Raw genomic sequence first — 22575 nt, 5'->3', positions numbered from 1 at the left:
TTGGCCCCGGTTTCGGGTCAAAGCTCTACACTCCTCAATGTGTCACTTGAAGAAAACAAGTGGTCGGGTATACACAGAGAGACTGCACACCTCTTCTCATCACTCCAGCCGTGACTCTCAGGCTGAGCAAGTGTGCGATTGGACGGCCTGTGTCTGCACTATTTCCTTCTGGAAAAAGTGAGAGTGAGACTGAAACTGACAGTGAGGCTGTCTGTTTCCTGGCCCACACGCCCAGTGATTCATATTACAAAGCAAAGCACAATACCTTGACTTCATTGTGTAACCAAACCGCTGCTGTCATTCTGTCCGTTTCACACACGCGGCTGTTTAGTCATGTATTCGTGAATGAATATGAATGCGATGGACAAAATATTCATGTGACCCATAACAGACTTCAGGACGACGGTCCCAGAGCAATGAGAGTGTCGTAAATGTACCCCGTCATCGCTCTCCTCCGGCCAACTTTGAAGAACCGCAAACAACCCGTGGGTGATTTTATTGGTGTCTTGTGGTGTTTAATAACTTACATTTCTTGTTGGGTGTAAATAACAGGAGATGGTAGAAAGAAAAACTGCGAGTGACACTATACATCTTGCATTGCAGCTCTATATTTACTCTTACTGAACCTGTAATGTTGTAATGCAATGAAAGACTAATAACACATATTGGACACAAAATGTAAACCTGACCTCATGGGAAACAATCCAATAACCATGAAATCATAACATTTACCAGACACAAACTGAAACGTATATCATATGTACATTTGTGTGTGTGCTGTGTGTGTGTATATAGATCTGGCCAAAAAGCATTCTTCTTCTTATGCAACTATTTGTGGCGTATCCAGTTTGCATCTTTCCATTTTAGAGGTACAGAAATGTGAAAGTCGCTGGCGAGTGTATGAATGCGCTCAGAGATCTGGCCAAGCTTTGAGCGCACGCTGTTGTTCCCCCAGTGGCCTGGGGCCTCCGCTTCTACCAGCCAAGATTGCAGCTGGTGCTCCAGCTCTTTATTAACAACAGAAGGCCTGCAAACACCGCCCTGGAAATCACTTTGAGCCTCATGAGGAGAGTAGAACAGAGAGGAAGAACAGAGAGGGAAGGCTGGTGGCAGTGGAGTGATGCAGTGACACGCAGATAAACCCCCCCCCGCCCCCCCCAAAGAAAAACAGAAAGCCTGAGTAAGAGAGGCTGATAAATCAGAGATAGTCAAGCTGTTTCTGCTACATTTATGTTGCTATGTTGACGTTGCTAACTCAGCTTTATGTGAAATGCCTGTTAAACGTATCACTTGTGGGCCGCTGGATTTCACAGTAGAATTTCTTCACATAATTTACATTTCCAACATAAAACTAATGATATCTAACTGGCTTGAATTCGAAGGATTTACAATCAACACTCAAACATATTTACACAAAAAATGTATTTCGTGTACAAAAAAGCTCAACACTCTTTTATTCATGTGATAAATTGCAATCTTTGATTGTTGATACGGACAGAACAGAACCAGCTGTATTTTTAAGTTGTTGAATGCTTCTCAAACATGTTTCATACAAAGAACCGCATGAGAGATGACTAATAACTAAAAACAAAGTCCTATCCATAAGCTGCACGAGTTGTGTTTTTTTGTTGTACTTTTCTTCTTTGGGTCTCAGTCAGTATAACATGGAGTCTGAAGAAATAGAATATCAGACCTGCTGACGACACGCAGACAAAAGAAATATGGTCTTTAAAGTAAAATCTCATTGTGATTCACAATGACTGCGTGGAATTGAATCAAGTGATCGAAAATCTATTTTGTACTGTTTATTTTTTGGGTGGCCGTTGCACCGGGTGGATTACTAAACTGTAGAGTACATTTTCCTCAATGTATTTATGTGATCTTTGATGTAAGATCTGTGTGCCTTTCTGGGGATTGGCCTTGAACAGCAGACGAAAGCTCGTCTGTTTCTTTTTAATTTCCAGCTCTTTACAATAAGAACCGTCCTATTTCAAATACATAAGAGACATTTATCCAGGGTTGGAGGAGGCTTGAGTCTATAACAGCTGATACAAGGTAAAAGGCAGAGTATTCCCTGGAGAACTCCCCAGTCCAATAGAGAGAAAATAAATATGAGACAGAGCTCTATTCTTGCTCACAGTCACATCTACAGCCAATGTAGAGTCAGATAAGTACCTATTAAGCAAGTATTCAAAGAAAACACAAAGTCAGACAGCAGGCCCAAACCATCGTTGTGCTGCCTTATGTAAATATATTCATGCAAAAGCTGGACATGAAATGTGGATAACATTTAATATGTCTGGAAAGTGGATGAGAATCACAGGAGTTAGAAATATCCAGGTTTAAGTCTGGGAAATGATTTGTTTGTTCTCATGAACAATACTGTGTCTGTCTCCTTCAACCCAAATAACAATAGTTGCTTTCTAATTAGTGGCTCTAAACTGACTGTGGGTGTGAATGTGTGTCTACTCTCGCCCTGCGATGGACTTGCAGCCTTAAGCTGATCTAAGCTTCAGCTCCTTGCAGCCTTAGATGATGGACGGAATGCAAAAAAGCTGAGGTAATATTAAATATATGATACAGCAGTAGCAGTACAAAATGATCCGTGTACAGTGTCTTGATAGAAAACAGCCGCCGATGGAATCACTGTGAGTCATTATGCAGCTTGTTTGGAGTCCGAAGTGATCTGATCATTTTTTACCTGTGTGGAACTCCAGGCATTGAGACCTTCTCCTTAAACATGAGTAACACTGCTGTCAAACGTTGTGCACTTGCTTTACTCCGACAACAAAGGACTGTTAACATTTACTCAGCAATTGAATTAGGAAAGAAAACACAGTCCATCCAACGGTTCCGTTTCATGCTCTTTAGACTTCATCTCTAGTTTCTTTTCTCACAAACCAAAGAAGCTTTAAAAAAAAAATTAAAAATCTGGAATGAAAAACTGTCTCTTTTATTTTTTATTTAGTGGCAGAAATAAATGTACGTTCCTTCTTGTTTTTCCGTCGCAAATTCAATTTAGTTTGACTTAGTAGTCATAACCTGTTCAGCTGTAAATAGCTACCATATGATGGCTTGATGCAAACAGGAAGAGGTTGAATAACCTTCCTGAGAACCCCCAGTGCCCACAATTGAATTCCAGCTGAATCCTCATGTTGCATATAATTCCTACTCTCTCTTTCTGTTTCCACTGGACAATATGATTAAGACAGCAATAAGAAAAGCCAGAGCTCAACATAAAACTTCCTGCCATGAAATGCAAACGTTAGCTCTAATTTAATTACATTTTTAATTGAATAATTGAAAGAGTCAGAAAGGCTACAGTTTTCCTTTTAAGTCTTGATTGACTCTGCCTTTTGTTTCCTATTATCCTGTTTACATTTGAAGAGATATTAACAAATACCAGTTTGCATGGCCAGCATGGCACTTATTAAGAATAAAATGTCAATGTCATCCTCTATTACTTTCCAGTTATCTTATTGGTTTCTATTTGGCTGCTCCTCTTACACGGGTTGCCACAGCAAGTCATCACAGCTTCCACTTTAGTCAGTTATTATTTATATCAATGTTTGAGCATAATGTAATAATTAAGTTTCAGATGGCTGTAAGGATGTGATGGGTAAGGATGAGTACGAAGCATCAGACGTTTATGATAGGTCAATCCATCCTATAATGATGACTTAATAAAGGCAACAGATCTTCACAAAGTGTTGAAATAACTATTTTTTCACACACTAACGTGGAATATGAGTTGAGACCGTTACAATGCAGGTTACTTTTACCCCGACTGATGATGCGTTTGGGCTTTATTGGAACTGACCATCACCATCTTTTACATCAACGCAGTGTCTTTTGGGGACATGGAGCAGGTCCCTGCTAAGGATGGGTGAAAGCACCAGCACATCATACAGGAAACAGACACACACTCCCTCATGCTCGCACCAAGTCACATCAAATGCATATTTTTGGACTTTGGGAGGAAAACAGAATACAAAACGATATTCTTGGTGTGATATGAGAATGCCAGTACAACACTGTGGGGAAGAGATTTCAAAAAAGCTCAATAAGGGAAAGCCTTTGGAATATTTATGCAATATGTTTGGCAAAGATTTTGATCCAAAATGCCTTCATGTTGCTGCTGCAGTGGACTTCCACTGGCCATGGTATTTGTTTCTCCGCCCAGGTTTTGTCCCTTTCTTTTTAAAGACGACGTTGATTCTTCCTGGTATAAATGATGATGGATAGAAATAAACAATCTCATGCATCTCAAAAGCATGTAAGTCCTAAATGACATGCACACAGCCCAGCAATTTGTATAAATGCGAGCCTCTGTGTCCGCTGTGGTGCCTTTCAGACCTTAGACAAGCAGAGCTGGAAGCGTTCGCCTCGCTGTGGTCAAACTAACTTCACCAAACTCTGACAGCACATGTCTCGGTAAATCCCAAGACGTTGGGGTACTCCGGACCAATTTAAATCCAAGCTTACGACAGCTGGTTCTCAAGTGAAGTGCAAGTAAAGAAATGAGGGAGAAAACTTCCCTTCAGCCATTTATCTTCGTTTCGACAGCCAATCCAAAACAGACACACAAGTACAAGTTCTGTTAAAAACTAAAGACATTAAGTGGATTCAAACACACACGTCATGCATTTAAATGATAATGAAAAGGATAATTTGAGGTAAAACATTCAGATCGACAAATTTGGAGAATCATTTTTATCATCAGTGGTTGTGAAAATCATAAAAATATTGCAGTAAAATGGGTTTACAGTTTAATGTTGAGATAATAGAAAATGTTTTTGTTTTTGCCAAAACAAATATAGATCAAATAGAGTTTGAATGAGGCAGCACAGCAGTGCATTGGTTTGTATTAGTCATAGTAAAAAGCTAGAGTTTGCAGGTTCTCCATTGCTTGGATCTGTTTAAGCCCGATTCAATCTTTAGTTGAATAAAATGAGTATGACTAGGGCATGAGAAACTAGTAGTCCATGGTTGGAGCAACAAAATTTCCTCAGAAATTAGAGGAGAATAAAGGTGAATTGACCACATCTGAACCCAATATTGATTGCACTCGATCCTTAAAAATTACAGTTCAACTAAATGGATTATCAGGTAGAATCTATCCTACACATTCAAGCTTTTAACCACCATTCAGTTTGCAATATATCCTTAAATGATCCATTATAATTCACCCCCCCCCCCCCTTTTTTTTTTTTAGAGAGCGAGCATTACATTTCTGTTACCCTCAACATAATCCTAGTTGCTTATCTGTGGTTTCATTTGAACAAAATTAAATATAACTTCATTCTTCATCCTAGTTAAAAGCAAAACCCCAAAGATTCCCCCCAAAAAACACAACTTCATCCATTCATTCCATCCAGCATCTAGCAATACGACATCAGGCCAGTCTGCTAAAAGACCAAATTCCCATACAACAGAATATGCAACCACATGAGCAGTCGTCTCCTTTTCCCCTTAAGTCCTACAAATAGTGCAGAGCACAGAGAAGCAGGATGTAATTTGGATATCAAATATCAGTCTCGCAGCTGTCGACAGGCTCCTTAAAATCACCAGTCACATTTTACACAAGTATGAGTCATTTTCTTATGTCTCACTTTTTGTCCATCTAGCTTCTATACTTCTTTGTCTGGTTCAGAGTTAGAGGGTGCAACCCAGACAGGTCGCCAGTCCTTTCATTTAAATTACTGATCAGCCTCAAATGCATGTTTTTGGACATCATACAGACTTCAGAAAAGCCCATAAGCCCAGCCCGTACTCCACATTCCTGCTCTAGGGTGAGAGTTCTGATTACCACATAAATGCACCGTGAAAAATGTTCTGTATCCGTGAACATGGACACAACAATAGGTGCAAACGCTTGAGCCAAGAGAAAGGCAGACGCACTCGTAGTAAGGGTTTGACAATGGCCAAATTGTTCCGCTCGACGGAGAGGCCATACGTGCACAAGCTACAAAAGCAACAGTGACCGTTAAATTTAGCAAGGAGAGGAAACGCTTTATTGCTGTGTGTCTGGGAAAGGCACACAGAGAGGTATGGTGTAGCATTGCTTAATCCAGCATGCACTGAGAAAAAAACCAAAAAACAAAGTTCAAAAGCCGGTAACATAAACTACAGCATCACACAACCTGTGTGGCTGATGGAGAACAGACCTCATGGTTGTTGTATCAGAGCTTTTTAATCAGCGCTCCGACTTATGTTGGTCCGCACACAGCACGAGGGGTAACAATCTAAATCCATGCAGCAAACACAACTGGCCTGGAGTGAGATCATGGTGTCCAGGGAAAAGTAAAAAGACATGCAGCTGTGGTCTCGGCTCAGTCTGCGAGGTAGATACTGAAAACAACGGGACGCGATGATTTTCCAGTCGGGTGTGAAGAGACATGGGGACAGAGACCCCCTTAGTATGAAGCTGTTTTTGATAATATGAGTATGTTGGGGTTTTTTTCTTCTTCTTTCCTTTCATCGTTTAGGGTTTAACCTCACACGACAACAGCCAAAGGTCTTTATGGTTTGATTCCCAAAGGATACAGACCCACTGTAATGTTTCTCTGTTGCCTGGTCTGTTTCCAAGGAATCACATGTTTGCACTTAAAAGATGAAGACCACATTTAGGGACTTTGCAGGGAAGTTGGACTTTGGGAGCAACAAAGGGCATAAATGAGGGTAAATAAGGTTTTTGCCTGATGGAGTTTGGTGTCTTGACCAGTACTTAGTGTACATCTGAGGTTTACTCTGTACAGAAAGGAATGTAATCTGAGTTAAGGGTAAATACTTGAGGTTGAAAATATTACTTTTAATGCTTTGTAGCAGAAGCAGCATGACTCATTGAAGATACTTGTCATTGTGACTTAATGCACCATTCAGTTATAGTAACACAACGATTCAAACCAAAATATAGAAATAGAAATACGATGACGACTGTTGACTATTTACCAGAGAAATTCTAATAATCATTTTACTGTTAATAAGTCAGTTAATAAAATCTATTGAATAATAGATATAGTTTAAAAAAAACACATTTATTATAAGAAAAATGTACACCGTTATTTTGTTAATTCTTTATATTTAATCAATTTATCAGAATAGATTCAAAATAGATTAAATCAGTTGTGAGGCTATGATCATATTTGTCACATCAAGAAAATATTTCCAGGTAGCAAATAACTACATATACTAAAACTCTTTCAATTTGAATATGAAGCAGAAGAAACTGATCGTTAACATGTAAATTGCATTAATTTGATTAATTTAAGCTACTGATGCTACTGATAAATTACTGTACTACGGTTAGTATGGCAGCAGCCCATAAAGATGAGAAAGCGTCCTTGTGCAGATAATCCCCTGTCACAACAATCCTCAGTGTAGTTTATGGGTGTATAACTTCTCCCAACATTTTTATGACACAGGTACTGCCTGCAATTCAGCTATTAGTAAATTACATTTTGAAGCTTTTGTGGGCCTTTCAGAGCAGGCGGAGCTGCAAGACGATACGACACATACAACTGTATTCACAAACTTAAGGTGTCATGGAAATTAGCCACAACAAACACCTTATTGATTCCGGAGGGAAAACAGAAATCTGTTTATATCGAACGCAGAAACAACTAACAGGTACAGAAGGATTGACACGTGGAAGTAAATACACAAATGGGATAAACCTAAGATGTAGTGGTTGACACTCTTCCCCTGCATGTTTTTCCTGCGTGGGTTCCCTCCAGGTCCTCAGGTTTTCTCTCACAGTCCAAAAACACATCTGAGGCTAATCGATTACTCCAAATGTGCCCACTGGTGTGCATATGCGCGTAAATTGTCTGGCTGTCTGTGTTTGCCTTGTGATAGACTGGTTTCTTGTTCATAGCGTCTGTCTCCTGCCTGTCTGCCCCACGACCCTGAGTTTGACAAAGTGGTACAGGAGATGGTGGAAGACTAACCGATAAGTTAAATAGTAATATAGAGAGTATACAAAAGGACAGAGAACAGATAACCAACTGATGACCTGATATGTGACCACATGTTCTGAAAGTCTTTCTAAATAATGTGTTAAATTTTTTTATGTCCACAGAAGAAATCTCGAGCGTTCCCTGCTTTCGCTCATCTCGTAGTGTGAGGTGTTGGTGGTGGCCGCAAGACTGGAGTGGTGATAGATAGGGGGCGCTAATGTTGGGAGCCGTGAAGAAGTCTTCTTGTAAGTGTGGAATAGCAATATCCAGACCACCATCTGTGATTGATCAGTGTCTTGGCTCACACAGTTTGTGTTTGTATGTGGTGTGTTGGTCTTTGGATGGGCGTGGGCGCCTTGGAGAGAGAGAGAGAGAGAGAGAGAGAGAGAGAGAGAGAGAGAGAAAGAGAGAGAGAGGGACGAGAGTCTTTGCCCACAAGATTTAAGCTGGGCGTGTGCTGAGAGTTATAAAAAGACTGGCAATAATAAACGATCACTATTGTGGCCGTGAGGACTGATACCGGGCCCCGGCTCCATGATGATACGATAATGAGCGTGGGTACCACAAAGTGTTCGATAACCTTTGTGTGTTTACTTTAAAACGAGCTGAACAATCAATCCATTATTTTCCTCACGTATAGGAAGCTCCAACAAGTCTAGACATCGCTGGGTAAACAAGACATGCATTTTCCCTTCCTGCTGCTTGACCTCTTTACTCACTTTCCCCCAGAAGCTCTCACATTTATGATGGGAGGGAACCGCTGGACCAGACCAAACAGACAACTTAGTCATCAGTAATTTTTAGTTGAGTCACTTTCTGACTATTTGAACCAATTAAGAGTTTCTCAAGTCCAGGGCCAATTCCTTTCTATGAACAAATTTGCACTTTATGAACACTTTTTCACACCTCCAGATGGATAACAGTATAGTCACTTGTTTGTGACATATAAAATTTAATTTAACAACATTGAGTAACATTTTGAATTAACTTCACTTTCAGGACCTATGAGCTAAAACTATAAAGAAAATATGGCTCCAAATATGTTTATGTGTAATCTATATATTAAAAAAAAGAAAAACATATGGAAGTTTAAATGTTTGAATAATATAGTTGGGGAAATAAAACTTTCCCGTTGTATTGAAATGCTTTGAGATTTACCTGTAGGTATTATTTGTCTCAAGCCATGAGAGACCAACTCAGGATTTATTGGATGAAAAGTCAGAAACACATCTGAGAAGTAAATAAATGGTATGTTGCATTCATGTAAATGATGCTTATATATGTTAATTTATGGGTTTCTGAGATCTAGAAGCTTCATTTTAGTCTAGATTTAATTTAGATAGAGGGGGTTTAACTGGTCTCTCAGAAATATTCCCTTAAACTACTTTTGTTACACTCAGTAAACTTTTGAGTTACGTTTCTATTTTCAGAAAACCTGCAGATTGTTGTTTGTTGCTTCTCCTTAACAGAAAGATTTGTAGGGTGCGTGTGTATGTTATATGTAACAGCCTGGAACAACCAACGCGTATATTTTTGTTCCCATTAATATGTGTGTTCAACATATATGAAGTCATCATGTTTAAGATTCGTGGCCAATGAAATGCATCGTAATGTGCAGGGTGGTGCATGTGAGAAAAAGTGACATCATGTTAAAGTGCTCCTCACCACCCCAGCATAACTTTATGGCTTTTGTGGTCTCAGAGCCCTTCAAACAAAACCACACATAGTTTCTACTATTTACATATTTGGCAGATTTGCACTCCAAAAACTCTAAACTAACAGATAAACTCAGCTAATTACTCCCTGATTTTCACGTCCCACAATATAGCTTATTGACTCAAGCTGAACTTTATTTGGTGGATTGTCACCAGATGATAGATACTGCTGCTGCACTTTTAGTAGGGTTTTTTTCTTTTTTTGTGTGCACTTTCCATTAGTGGGGCCGCCACACTTCTGGTGAATATCTTCATTTCTTTTTTTTTTTTGTGGATCTGTGTCCGCAAGTCTCTATTCACACCTTTGTTTGAGTTTTATTGAGTTTTTCTTTTCTTTTCTTTCCTATCCTTCATTCCTTGCACTAGTACTTCTACTTTTGTCACACTTGTATTACATTTATACTTGTATTCATGGTGTCACATTGCTTTGTGATTCAACTGAGTGGTCTGGGAATAAATGCAAACAGACACGGATTTCATGCTTTAAAGGATTTCTGCATATGCAGCAAAAATTAAAACCAAACATAAAAGAATCCATAAAAAAAATGAATCAGGTTTCCAGGGGTAAATTGAAAAATAGCCCTGGGCCTCCCAAAAAGCCAAAGATGAAAAGCTAAACTATTTATAACTAATTCTTTAAGGTTAATAAAAATGTGTGGCATTACATTACAAATAACCGAGAAGTCTTTGAAATGGTGATCTGAGAGACAGAGAGTGGCCACCATCACTGTACTGACAGTTGGCTCTCCTTATGGAGACCCTGAACTAACACACCACTTCATAAAGTCAGGCACCCTTCTCAGAATCTGTTTTTTAAATCCTCGGTTTTGACCCTATAAATCCTTTTCGCTCATGAAATCAATCTTTCCATTCATTCACTTCATACCATCGGTGTGATGCTTTGCTGGAAGAAGAGGACAGAGAGGAGGTGTCAGCCTATTTTATTTTTTTTTTAAATGCATGTATTAATGTTTAACTACAGACCCCAGTACCTCCCACCCTCTTTTTTCTCTTTTCTTCTTCTCTCCTTCAGCCTGCTCAAGCTGCACCGCTGTCAGACAGCCGCGATAAATCACCAATGGAGCCAGGGTCCAATCAACACCACGGCCAAATGGCGTGAGAAAGCATGTGGGCCTGCAGCAGCCTTGATAACGCCTTGCCAGGGAATCAAACCCGCTCCGCGCCACAGTGAGTCCGACGGCAACGTTGCAGCTCTGACCGAGTCAGCCGGGAATGACATGACCTCAGCTGGCATCAATCAAAGCAGCAAGGTCACTCAGACATCGACCACATGGCTTTGACCTCGGCAGTACGTGCCACAACACTTAACTTCTCAGAGCTTGGTGACTCCATTAATCCTCGGTATGGTATGTTGTCTTCATGGCAGATGTCAGATAGTGAGATTGGATGAGATCTGGCTCTGAGCCATGATAGTCGTTGACTGTTTCTACACGGCACATAAGGTTGAAGCAGCGTGAAAAGACAGACGAGGGAGCGGACACATTTCTGCTATGCGCGCCCCCAGCACCCCCGCTACGTTTTAATGAAGTCACCGAGCCCTTGTCTGAATGAAGAGGTCGGCTACAATTCACCGTGCCTTGCCCAATGCGCTGGTGCATCTCTGAGATGGAGCTAACTTGTGTGGACTGTAAAGACCAACATAAACAACGGTAGGTAATGTCTGCCACATACCAAGCAAGCCGCCCTCCCTGCCTCCAAAGCCAAGGAGGTGATAAGTATCCGCCGACTGCCAAAGACATTAAAACTCCCAAAATAGCAACATTTTGACATAATCCAACTCCGGGTCTGTGTAGCAAACCAGCAAAATGATGGTCTGGACGCGATCGTGGCCAAAAGTTCCACGTGCCAAACTACGACGCAGCTCCTCAATATAACTCGTCGTCTGAACTCGGTTAAATTGAAGCTCACTGGCATGGTGCGCGCCAATCAGCATGCGTTCGTAATAAGTACAACAGCTTATTTGTAATAGAGTAGAGTGGAAAGAATGCGAGAAACCTGATTTATCCTTACATCAGAGGTGAAGGCAACCCAACTAAAATAGAAACACCTTGCTTTAACAGACGGCTGAGCATCTCCAGTGCTCCCATAACACTGGAGATTTTAAGCCCTCTCCCATGGTGTCTGCTAAAACAAACAAAGTAATCACTGTCACAGGAACCAGGCCAGATAATTACAGCATAAACATTTATTTCACCAGGGAAATGGAAGCAAACAAAGCAATATTGCCATGGTTTCATGATGCTGCATGGGTTTCTGTTGTGCTTTTATGAGTTGGAAGTAAAAAAATATTGTATTGGTAATCCACTTCTGTCAAAAATGAGTAAATTTTGCAGGACCTGTAAATGATAGAAGAACCAGAATATGGTGGATTTTAATTGACTGCTTTTGTTAACTGCCTTATTAACACCGCTGGATAGCTTTCTAATACACTATTAACACAACTCATTTATATGAGAAGAATGACCTCAAAAATGCTCATGCATGAATGTGAACGAATCATGGCAGCGAAGTATACAACCAGATTCCAAACTTTACAAGGTAGCAGGACAAAGCAATACACGATTTTAAGTTAATTCTCATAATTAGTTTCAAATGCATTTCCCTTGGAAAGCTGGCACAATCCCTGTCGTAAAGCACCAAAGGGAAAAATATGTTGTTAATAAAGGAACGTTATTGTTCCTTTCAAAGCAAACTGAGTTCTGCTGTTCAAACGTCCATAATCAGCCTCCTTTCTGGGAGCCACATGCTCCGAGGAGGAACATTTAGGCAGGCTAATGAAAACCAAAATAGGCCTTGCTCTTCGTGCCGGTGAAAGCGCAGCTGCACGGGCCTCCGTCAGTCATAGTCACTCTTCTTCTTACATAAGAGAAAACCAAAAATAGATCTAATGGATTTTCAGATGGAGGTATTTGACCACGGGAGCCAAAGGCAAACCTGGGCGCTCCACACCAAACAAATGCCAGCTCCGACAGGAAAAAACAATTTCATAATAATACTAACTCATACAAAAAGAGGCATTACTCATATAGGTGTAAATCATTCTTACCAGGACATGGGTGAGGACAATCTTGATGAGCGGCGCTCCGGAGAGGTTGACCGACAAGGCCGGCAAAGGCTCCACTTTAAGAGATATTAGACGGCTTGCTACCAGGATCTTGTGATCCTTGAAATCAGTGGCTTTGTCAATCCTAGAAGAGAAAAGAGTTGTGTAAATAGAGAATTAAATAATCATTAAAGATGGGCAAAAGGTGAATAAAGAGGTCAATCTGGATTCATCTGAAAATTTTATTTGGAGCTTAAGAAACTGTCTCTCAACAACTTTAATCCCTGCTGTCATCTGGCTTTCACATTCACACATAAGTGCTACGCATCGAACCAGAGCGGTAGCGTTCAGATGGGACTCGGGCTATTTGTCTGTTTAATGAATTGCGCTGACAATCAGCAGTACTGCGTCAGTAGCTCTTCAGGATCATCTGATATGTGACATTGACATCACGCAGGCACCATCCGACCGTCATGACACAAAGAGACCTCCTCATAGGGAGTTGGTCGCGAACGTCCAAATTCAAAATCCTGCGCTTTCATTTCTATGGAGTACGAAGTGGCTAAAGCAGGCGTGTTTATCACCGTTATGTCACATTTAGTCAACATAAACACTGACGCACAACTGGAACAAGCTGATCCAGTGATGAGACGGTAAGTCAGGAGGGGGATGGGCATGGGGAGCTATTAGCAGGGTGTATCAGTCAGCGGAGGTTGAGTGTTGAGATGAGAGATAGACAAGAAAACCGATAAGGCCCTGGCCCCAGGCCTGCAATACAGGAAGCTGGGGCGCCTTGGTGCCAGTAAACCTGATTCCCCACACAGGAAGTACAAAGAGCTTTTGGAAAAAAGAAAAGACAAGAACATTTTTTTTACATTGCATTGGGTGTAATCCTATTTGCTTACCTGGTTTTGATTGGACTGATTTCTTTGTAGTAATTCTGCATGTTGTGGTAGAAAAGTCCAACGATGGTGGTTTGAGCTGAGGGGCAGAAGACGACATACAAAGGTTGAATGTGGAAGGAATGGGCAGAGGGCTGCAAATATAAAGCAGTCCTGCGAAAATGCTCACAAAGTAGGGAAGTTAATTATCACGGCCTCGCCACCACGCAGTGACACCGGCAGGCTAATGGGCCAGCCTTATACTCACACATGGGTGAGAGGGAGAGCGCTGAAAATGGACTTTGTGAGACTTATGAAACATTTACATGACTTCACCGGGAGAGCGGGAGGTCTGGTCCCCCTCCCCTCATCTGACCTATCACTCAGCTCGGTCCCACCTCAATACTGCAAGATAAACAATAAAATTGGAGGAAATCCTTAATGGTCCTGTTCCTCCTTTCAAAGACCTTTCACTCGGGACCCGCTGACTACAACAACAAAAGCTTACAGATGTTAAACAAATTAATTTTCAAACTTCGCAAAAAAAATATTTCAACAGAGGGCCTCCTAGCAGGTCTCACGTGAAAATTATGACGCGTCTGGTTTGCTTGTACAAGTCTCTAAGGAAAAACAAAAGAATCAGGAAAAAAAGAAAGAAAAGAATGTGTAGCATTCTCGTTCCTCGCTGAGATATAAAACTTCTTCTTGGAGCACTTCGAATCCAGAGCTAGGGGTTAATTTGATCTTGGCTCTAAAGCGTCAGACTGTAACATATACTCCATTCCTGATAGTAGTCATTAAAGGAATTATTAAACCAGTATATTCTAGTGTTTGTATGGCAAAACAGTGCATGCAGCAGCCAGGTGGAGCCAGGGGAATCTGACCTGAACAGAAAAGTCAAACAAACAGCGTTTTAATGCTGACTGTAATTACGGAACCCCTAACCCCCCACCACCCAACCACCACCCCACCCCACTTCGCTACGAGGGTCGATCTTTTTTAACGATGGAGGAAAGCGAAGAAAAAGTGCTCTCCCTCTCATTCTCTCTGTTTTGAATAAAAGGGTAACTGCCAACATTAAAGTCATAGCTGGATTTCTACAGCATGCCATAAAGCCACACAAAAGCTCATGGCACTCCTGTCCTACACTGAGTGCTATGTTAGTAGTCTTAAATCTCCTGGTAATAAATCACTGGCCAATAACAACAGCAACTCAGCTGGGCAGTTTTGCCTTGGCTGCATCAGTGAACAAATAATATACAGTGCTCCCAATTGCAATGCCGCTAGTTTCCAAACAGAGACTCATGGCACAAAATAACCTCTTTGTTTTAGTAACTGAACATGTGAAATCTGCAGTATTTGCCCTTACATTGCATGGTGAACGCCTCTCCAGGCACAGAGATGTAGTTCTTGCCCGCTGTGGGGAAGCGGTAATGCTGTAGGTTGTAGTTTTGTGGGAACTTCATCAGAGAGTAATCTGTGGAAGTCAGAGGTTTTTAAAAGGTGAGAGCTGTGTTAACAAAAACAAACCAATGGGCACGAATCAACCCCGGTCAGCTCTGCCGTGGGTGTATCAAAGATATCAGGCGGCCCCTGGGACAGACACACAAACAAGCTCAGTGGCAAACAAAATATCATGCGAAAGAAGACCCGTGAGAGGAAAAGTGAACCACTTCTCAGATCACTTGCATTTGTCTCGTGAATCGAAATAAAAATGTAAAAAAAAAATGATGTGGGTACGTCGTCACGCCGAGCTGACACTGAACTGACCTGCAACCAAAGACGTTCCACCCAGGGAGATGTGTGAGTTGGGGCTGGGCTCCAAGTTAGTCACCATGTGAGCCATCACTCTGTCCACCGTCTCGATCAGACCACTGACCACCGGCGTGGACTGCTGCTCAAGAAACACACGTCAGTAGGAAGGTCACAACTGGTTCACAAGTGTTACAATTTAATTTCTGGAAGTGAATCATCGCCGACCGGTCAGGGTTGAACAATTACATTCTTCTTCCCGATTGCATGATTGAGTTCACTGTCACAACTACAGTGTCCTGGTTTATGTTTTTCTCACAGTTTCTGCCTCCTGATTCCCACCTTGAGCCCAGTTTTTGTCCAGCTTTGTCATTTGATTGAAATCTTCACTTTGTCTCATCACTTTTGTGTTCAGTTTGGCTGTCGTCCTCATGGAACACCTGTGTCTTATTCTCCTCCAAATCCCCTGGTGTGTAACACACTGTGTGAGTTAAGGAGTCTTAAAAGTTTATTGTGCTACACTGTGCAAAGTGGATTTCATAAACTTTGGTACGACAGCAAGTCTGACTGCACAGTGTCACACTCCAAAGGATCAGAGGAGACAACCATTAGGACAGCAGTGTGCAAGAGCGACACCGTCATCCTGTACGAATGTCGTAAAAGTACGACACCAGCACCGTCAAGAAATACATGAAAACACACATTCAGACGACCTAAGAATTGATCCATTGTTCCGGTTGGATTTATGTACAAGTAAAATGTTTTCTGCTGTATTTCTATTGGTCCTGAGTCGTTGCAGTTTGTAGCAACATTCAGTGAGCAGCATTGTGACTGCCGTTGTCAGATAATTGACACTGTCTAAACATGATCTCAGGCTGCCTCATGACCCACTTGTACTAAGTCTAGTGTCAAACACTTAATCAAACACCTAATCCTTATAACTCCTTTCCAGTTAATCTGCTTGTATCTCATCTTTTCCTCCACCTGTTTTACCTTAAATATCAATCTTACTTCATGTTAATTCTGTTTTGACATATCATCTTCTTCAAAAATAATATTTTCTTATATTGCTGGCTGCACCTATGGCATTGACATGATAACTAAATGTTGCTCCTCGCCCTAAAGTGACAAAAAGCTCATCTTGCATTCTTTTTTTTTTTTTTTTGATGATCATATTCTTTCAGTTTTTCTTATCCGATGTTGCCACAGCAGATTGATGTTTGGCTTAGCACAGGTTTTCCTTGTCACACAACCCTTTGTGGAATTCGGTAGGGGTTGAATTCGAACCCCAACCTTCCATTCACAAGCTTGCAACTCTTATTGTTTAAAAGGGACACCCCACTGTACTGAACTGGATAAAGAGTATGGAAGACAGATGGGTGTATGAGGTACCTGGATACAGAAACAGGCGAGAATCTCAGTTTGGGTGATGTGAGTCTTTGAAGAAATGTGTGTAGGAGATTTGAAAACAATTGGAATTAGCTCAAATATATGCTGTTGGTTGCATCATTGGAGCTCTGACAAATCTTTTTTGGAGCTTGGCTCTTATGCTCTGTGGAAAACTTTGAAAAAAATTGGTCAGTCCATTAATTGCCAAGAACAAACTTAAAAGACAGAGTTAAGCTTGTGCAGGTGCCACTGTGACTTCTCTGCATTTAGAAATAAAGCTAAGAAAAGGAATAGTTATGAATATCAGAGTTATGTAAGACAGCAACAGCAAAATCCCTTAGTGTACAGATATGTCAACATTAGCTATGATGGCTTTAATATAATAAAATGACATGACACCCATTTACATTTATAATGTGTACAATATTCAAATGAGATCAAATACAATTTGCAATGCCGTTATATTAAATTATTAAGTGTGAATTCTGTGTTATATTATATTCCATGCAAAACTTCATAGCTTAATAAGCCATACCACACAGGAGACTGAACACTGCAGTATCCAAGTTTGATGTGAACATCTGTTTCAGCTTGTTTCCACAAAAACAATTGTGCTTCTTTCTGAGCACACTGTGTTGAAACCACACACTTGTGTTTGTGTATGGGCGCACAGAGAATTGGATGACTGGACAGTGGAGGACTTGACCAATGCACATGCAAGTTTGTGTCGTGAGGCATGTGATAGCTGGCAGTACAAGTTCTTAACTTTGTACAGGGCGACATACTGTAAGCCTCTGTGGCTATACTGCCAGTTACGGTTACTGACTCCATTTGGACCCCAAACTATATGCCACATCAAAATATGAAACTCGTTGATCCCCAAAGTGCATTGGATTTAGGTAATCGCAAAATGTTGCGTTATGTCACATTTGGACAATGTACAACAACAGCGTGAACTCATTTACCTCGGGCAATCCTGGAGAGGACAGCACTTCTTCCACACTTTTGAGAAAAGCCTGGGTGGAAGAAAACAGACATCATAGAAACGGTTGCCTCACATGAACATGGGTAGGCACTGTGTCTGTGTGTGGACTGTCTGTGTTTTGCAACAGTAACATGTGCGTTGTGCTCAAAAGACCTGTGTGAGGTTGTTGGCAGTGTTATGAGGAATGGTCCTGTTGGGCAGCGCCTTCAGGAAGCCCAGTACTGGTATGGACTCGGGACCCTGGGAGCTCTGGACCTCCACTAGATCGCTGACGGGGAGTCTCGCTTCCGTAGCTGTCTGGAAAGACACGGCATCACACATTATTACAGTTTCCGAAGGAGCACCGAGCTCCAAAATACACAGGATTTTTAGTGACCGATAGCCTCAATTCGGGGATTACTCTTTGGACAAGTGATTCAGCGTAGCTCCTATTCAGTCCGGTACCCAATAGGGAACCATTTTATGTGAAGCACTGAGCATCTGTCTCCACTATCGTCTGTTTCTCTACCTCCAAATGTTGAGTCCTCTCACATGTGTTCCCAATGTTTTTTCCATTCATCATCAAAAGGAAACAATGCCTCAATAAGTAATGAACTGTTAGAACGGATTTCAGAGAAATGGTCTTTAACTCAATTTCATGATGTCTTTTGTGCTTATTTTGGCTCCAAACATGGCTGTAATCTCTTATATAGTTACTATGTGTATGATGTATTTGTGGGGAAATCCTAAGTCGTGTTGTTTTTTTCCCCCTGAAGTGGGCAAAAAGAAGAGTAATACTTACGATTGTTGGTGCAGTAGAAAGGACTTCTTTTGACACGCTGGGTGTTGTGAGCTGGATCATGGCCTGCCCTAGAAAAAGAAAAAAAATTCAAATCACTAAATTAAAATAGACTTTAAAAAAAATGGGATTAGAATAGGAACTACACTGCTGACTTTTGTAAACCGCTACAATTGCCTCTTTGTTTTGTTTTTGGGACAGTCGTTGAGCCTGAGCAGGGCAGGCTGCTGTATTTTATCACCATAAATGTTACAGCTTGGCTGTGATGTCCAGTCATGAAATGAGATGGATTACAACCTCCACAAAACCAGGATAATCAACCACATAACACCTTGCCACGGGCGTCCATCCGGAGCTTGTAGACTTTTTATGTCTTTGTCGTCAATTAATGAAAACAGCATTAACCAGCTATCTGAAAATTGCCTTATATGGGTGTATATTAGAGGTATCAGCTGAGACAATCCTGTTCTTCATTGGTGCAATGTAGCATTTAATATGGGTGCTCTAGAGGAGAAAAAATATTTTTCTGTAACCATAACAGTAAGGCTCTTTACGTCTAGTGAATATATTGCTTTTGTTTGTAACTTTGTAGGAGAAATGAAGGACGTCCAGTCGAAGGACCAGTTGAAGACAGTCAGCACTTAAACACAGTAATCGGTAAGATTCATGCACTGCAAAAGGTGGCTAAACTTGCAACCTATAAAGTGTATTTCATTAATTTTCAAATTACAACAGAAGTCACAATCATGGATCATCCTGCAGGAGTCGCCAGTATGTAAAATTTCTCATAAATGTCAACTCTATGTCCATTTATGGCAAGCCACTGACCAAAGGAGGTAAACAGAACAAAAACAGACAGGAGTCTGGGGGTTTTGTCCTCGCGTGTTGCAACTTGTCACATTAAATCAGAATGATCTGCCCCTTGCAACTCAACAGGCCTCTGCACGCTTAAAAATACTTATAAGGCAGAACTATGTGAGACGTGGCACTTATATGGTGTAAGGTCATGTAAATGTTTAGTACATGAGAGCCATTTAACAGAGAGGCAGAGTATATTTGTATTGTTTAATATCTTGTAGTTATGCATGAATGCTGTGGGTGGAATGTGGCGAGGATAAAGACGGAAATTGCTTTTTAACCCCCGTTTCCTCAGAACAGAGTTAGAAGGGAGGAAGCTCTTTAATTGTTGTGCCATGTACTAGAAAGACAGAAAATACTCTCCAATAGAGCTTGATGACCTACCTATAGCGGCATTGTAGTACAGCAAGATCTGTTTGGGTGTAAGGGCCCGTTCCCAGATAACAAATTCATCAAAGGCGCCTGTTACGTAGTGGCCGTATGCCCTGTTGTTGCCAGTCCCAATGACCAGGTCAGGGTAGGGGTCGCCGTAGTTCTCTGAGATGCTTCCCTCAGAGTCACCAGCAGTGAAAGTCCCATTGATGTAGACCTTAAGACCGTCACTCTTTGTCCATGTGAAGAGAATATGTGTCCAGTATGGACCTGATAGAGGATAACAGAGACAGAGAAGCACAAAATAAATGACATATTTATAAGGATTGGTGTGGAATGTAAATAGCAGAGAACACTCTATGAGGCTGAACATAAACAGGCTGGTGAAGGTGCTCATGTAATATAGGAATGTTTCATGGGTTCGTTCAACAAAGACGTGTTGAATTCTGGTGCTGATGTGCCAATGCCTTGCATGCTTTTGATTGTCCCTCTCCTGTAATGCACTTGATTGTAATGAGTCGCTGGTGGTCTGGCTTGCAACATGCAGAATTCGTAGACAATTTGTATTGGAGCAAGGGGCCTTTAGAATCTTGCAGGTGGTCACAGTTTTGGACCATGTTATAACACCTACCATGTTTGTCATCTTAGTCTAACCTGTTGTTGCTCCTCAGATTGCTGGTTTCATAAGTTAATATGTTAAAAGCCATCGGAACAATTATGTTGCAAATAGAACCAACTGAAACACCTAAAATAGACTTTGGATTGGTTAAAATATCAACATTCTGCACATAAATCAAGGTCTTGCTAAATGAGCTCGAGTTGTATCTGCCTCCATCCGACATTTCAGTGCTGGACAAATAATATTCATTACTGTACATGCTCTGTCAAGAAAAGCTTTTGCACCGGAATCTGCCATCCAAACATGATCATGCTAATGGATCTCTATCTGATGAAGGATTTAAAACATTTTTTTTCATTATTTTGTGGCTATTGTGATCCTCGTAAGGAAAGCACAAAGAGACACTCATCTAAACATACATGTGAGCAGTTTACAGTTATTGATTAACCTAGAAAGCATTTGTTTGGACAGTGAAATTAAGTCAGAGTAACTGGGGATAACCCATGCAGAGAAGAGACAGACCTGGAACTGGAAGGCAAATGTTCTGACCAACTCAACTGCCTTGCTATGCATCAATAATACCCCAAACAAAACCCCACAGACACAGGGAGAACATGCTAAGGTTACTAAAAAGGAGTCAAACCTGGAAGCAGACGGGTTTTATCCGTAAGGCAAGAGTAAAAAACAAACTACTACAACTGTTGACTTTCCATCTAATTTCAGAACACAAAGAGCAAAGGACTGAATGAACTAGAAAGAAACTAGAAAATACAGTTAATTTACAGTCTGAAAGAAGTATACCAAACTAACCACATCTAATTCATCATTACTAACACAAACAACATGTAAAAAAGACCACGTTTACTTTGTAACCCCCCCCCCCCCCCCCACCCACCCACCCACACACACACACACACACACGCACAATATTGTCTGCCTTCGCTCTCAATGACACAATCAGGCACATCGCATCCTCGGGGTTTACCCTCAAAGCTTGTGTGCATTTGAAAGTGGGAGACTTTGACATTAAAGTCCTGAACGTTTGAAATGTCACACTGTATGTGAAACAGATGACATTTGATCCTCTGTAAGGGATCACTGGAGACTGAATTTGGTTAATACGATTGTGAAGAAAACCCTGAGAAACTTCAGCAAAAAAACATAAAAAATGTCAAAAGTAATTGGCGAACAAACAAGTGGTAAAACTTTCACGTGAAGTTATTCCATTTTGTGAAAACATTTTACCAAATCATTTCATCTGATTAAAAGACTAATTTGATTTACGGAAATCAATTCCAACTATTGGTCACACTTTTTGCCTTTTACCGCAGTTCACATTTCTTTTAATTTGATATTCACTAATCACCAAACATTATTGGATTTGACATGGGAAATGACCGCATCCCCTTCAAGTTTTAGGCTTTCAGCAAAAAGCTGCATTGTGCCAAATCAATTATCTGTGGCCACATCTGGTTTCAGTTAACCAAACAATAAATGCAAATACATGACTAACCATTTATGGTATTTAAAGACCAAAACACTTTCCGCAGGACAGCCGATGTAAAATGAAAGTCAAACGCAACCACAGTACCTGGAACTCTGATGTTGGCCTTCCATCTGTGGTTATTGCCTCGAGTGTAGAACTCCACAAATCCAACAAAGGGATTCGCGTAGACTGAGAAGCCATTAGAGATAACTTTTCCTCCAGAGGACACAGCGAAACGTGACGCTTCTTCGTGGTTTTTCCAAAAAAAGGAGAAGGTAATTCCTAGAAAATAATGAAAATTGAACTGTAGCCAAGAGGCAGGAACAATCTGGAAATAGTTTGTGGTTTGCACATAGCGAGGCGCACTCACCCTCAGGACCGCACAAAGTGGGGTCGCTAATACACGTGTTCTGGTAGTTTCCAAAGTGGAGAAAGGTGCCGCCATTATCTCCATCAAGGTAGATACCTTTGTTGACCATCCCCTCTACGATGTCTGCGACACAGCACAAATCACTTAGTCTTGCTTGAAAAAAATAAAAGCAGTGTATTTTGGCTTAGTGATGTGAATACTTTGATTGTTTGGCGACTCGTCAATATAAGGGTTTTTATAGCATTTTTTTTGTCTGAACTAAAACAATGGAAACACAATACTACAGTTCATTTTTTTGACTAACAATAAAGAACAGCTAAACTTAATTAAAGTCCAAAGATTTCCTTA

The 22575-nt window shown here is 40.9% G+C and overlaps 1 protein-coding gene across 1 annotated transcript in view; it reads right to left on the bottom strand.

Annotated features, from left to right (window-relative positions):
• Positions 1-22575, bottom strand: part of adgrd1 (adhesion G protein-coupled receptor D1) — a 35732-nt gene that overhangs the window by 10795 nt on the left and 2362 nt on the right. The window contains exons 4-13 of the mRNA XM_080467445.1: positions 22228-22350; positions 21963-22139; positions 19765-20022; positions 18526-18593; positions 17898-18041; positions 17725-17775; positions 15389-15512; positions 14988-15095; positions 13643-13718; positions 12741-12882 (exon numbers count right to left, since the gene is read on the bottom strand). Coding sequence (XP_080323571.1) covers positions 12741-12882; positions 13643-13718; positions 14988-15095; positions 15389-15512; positions 17725-17775; positions 17898-18041; positions 18526-18593; positions 19765-20022; positions 21963-22139; positions 22228-22350 — 1271 coding nt within the window. The remainder of the gene's footprint in view (positions 1-12740; positions 12883-13642; positions 13719-14987; positions 15096-15388; positions 15513-17724; positions 17776-17897; positions 18042-18525; positions 18594-19764; positions 20023-21962; positions 22140-22227; positions 22351-22575) is intronic.

The sequence above is a fragment of the Lipophrys pholis genome (assembly GCF_963383615.2).
Source record: "Lipophrys pholis genome assembly, chromosome: 7".
In the NCBI taxonomy this organism is placed as follows: Eukaryota; Metazoa; Chordata; class Actinopteri; order Blenniiformes; family Blenniidae; genus Lipophrys; species Lipophrys pholis.
This window is presented reverse-complemented; position numbering and strand designations above follow the sequence as displayed.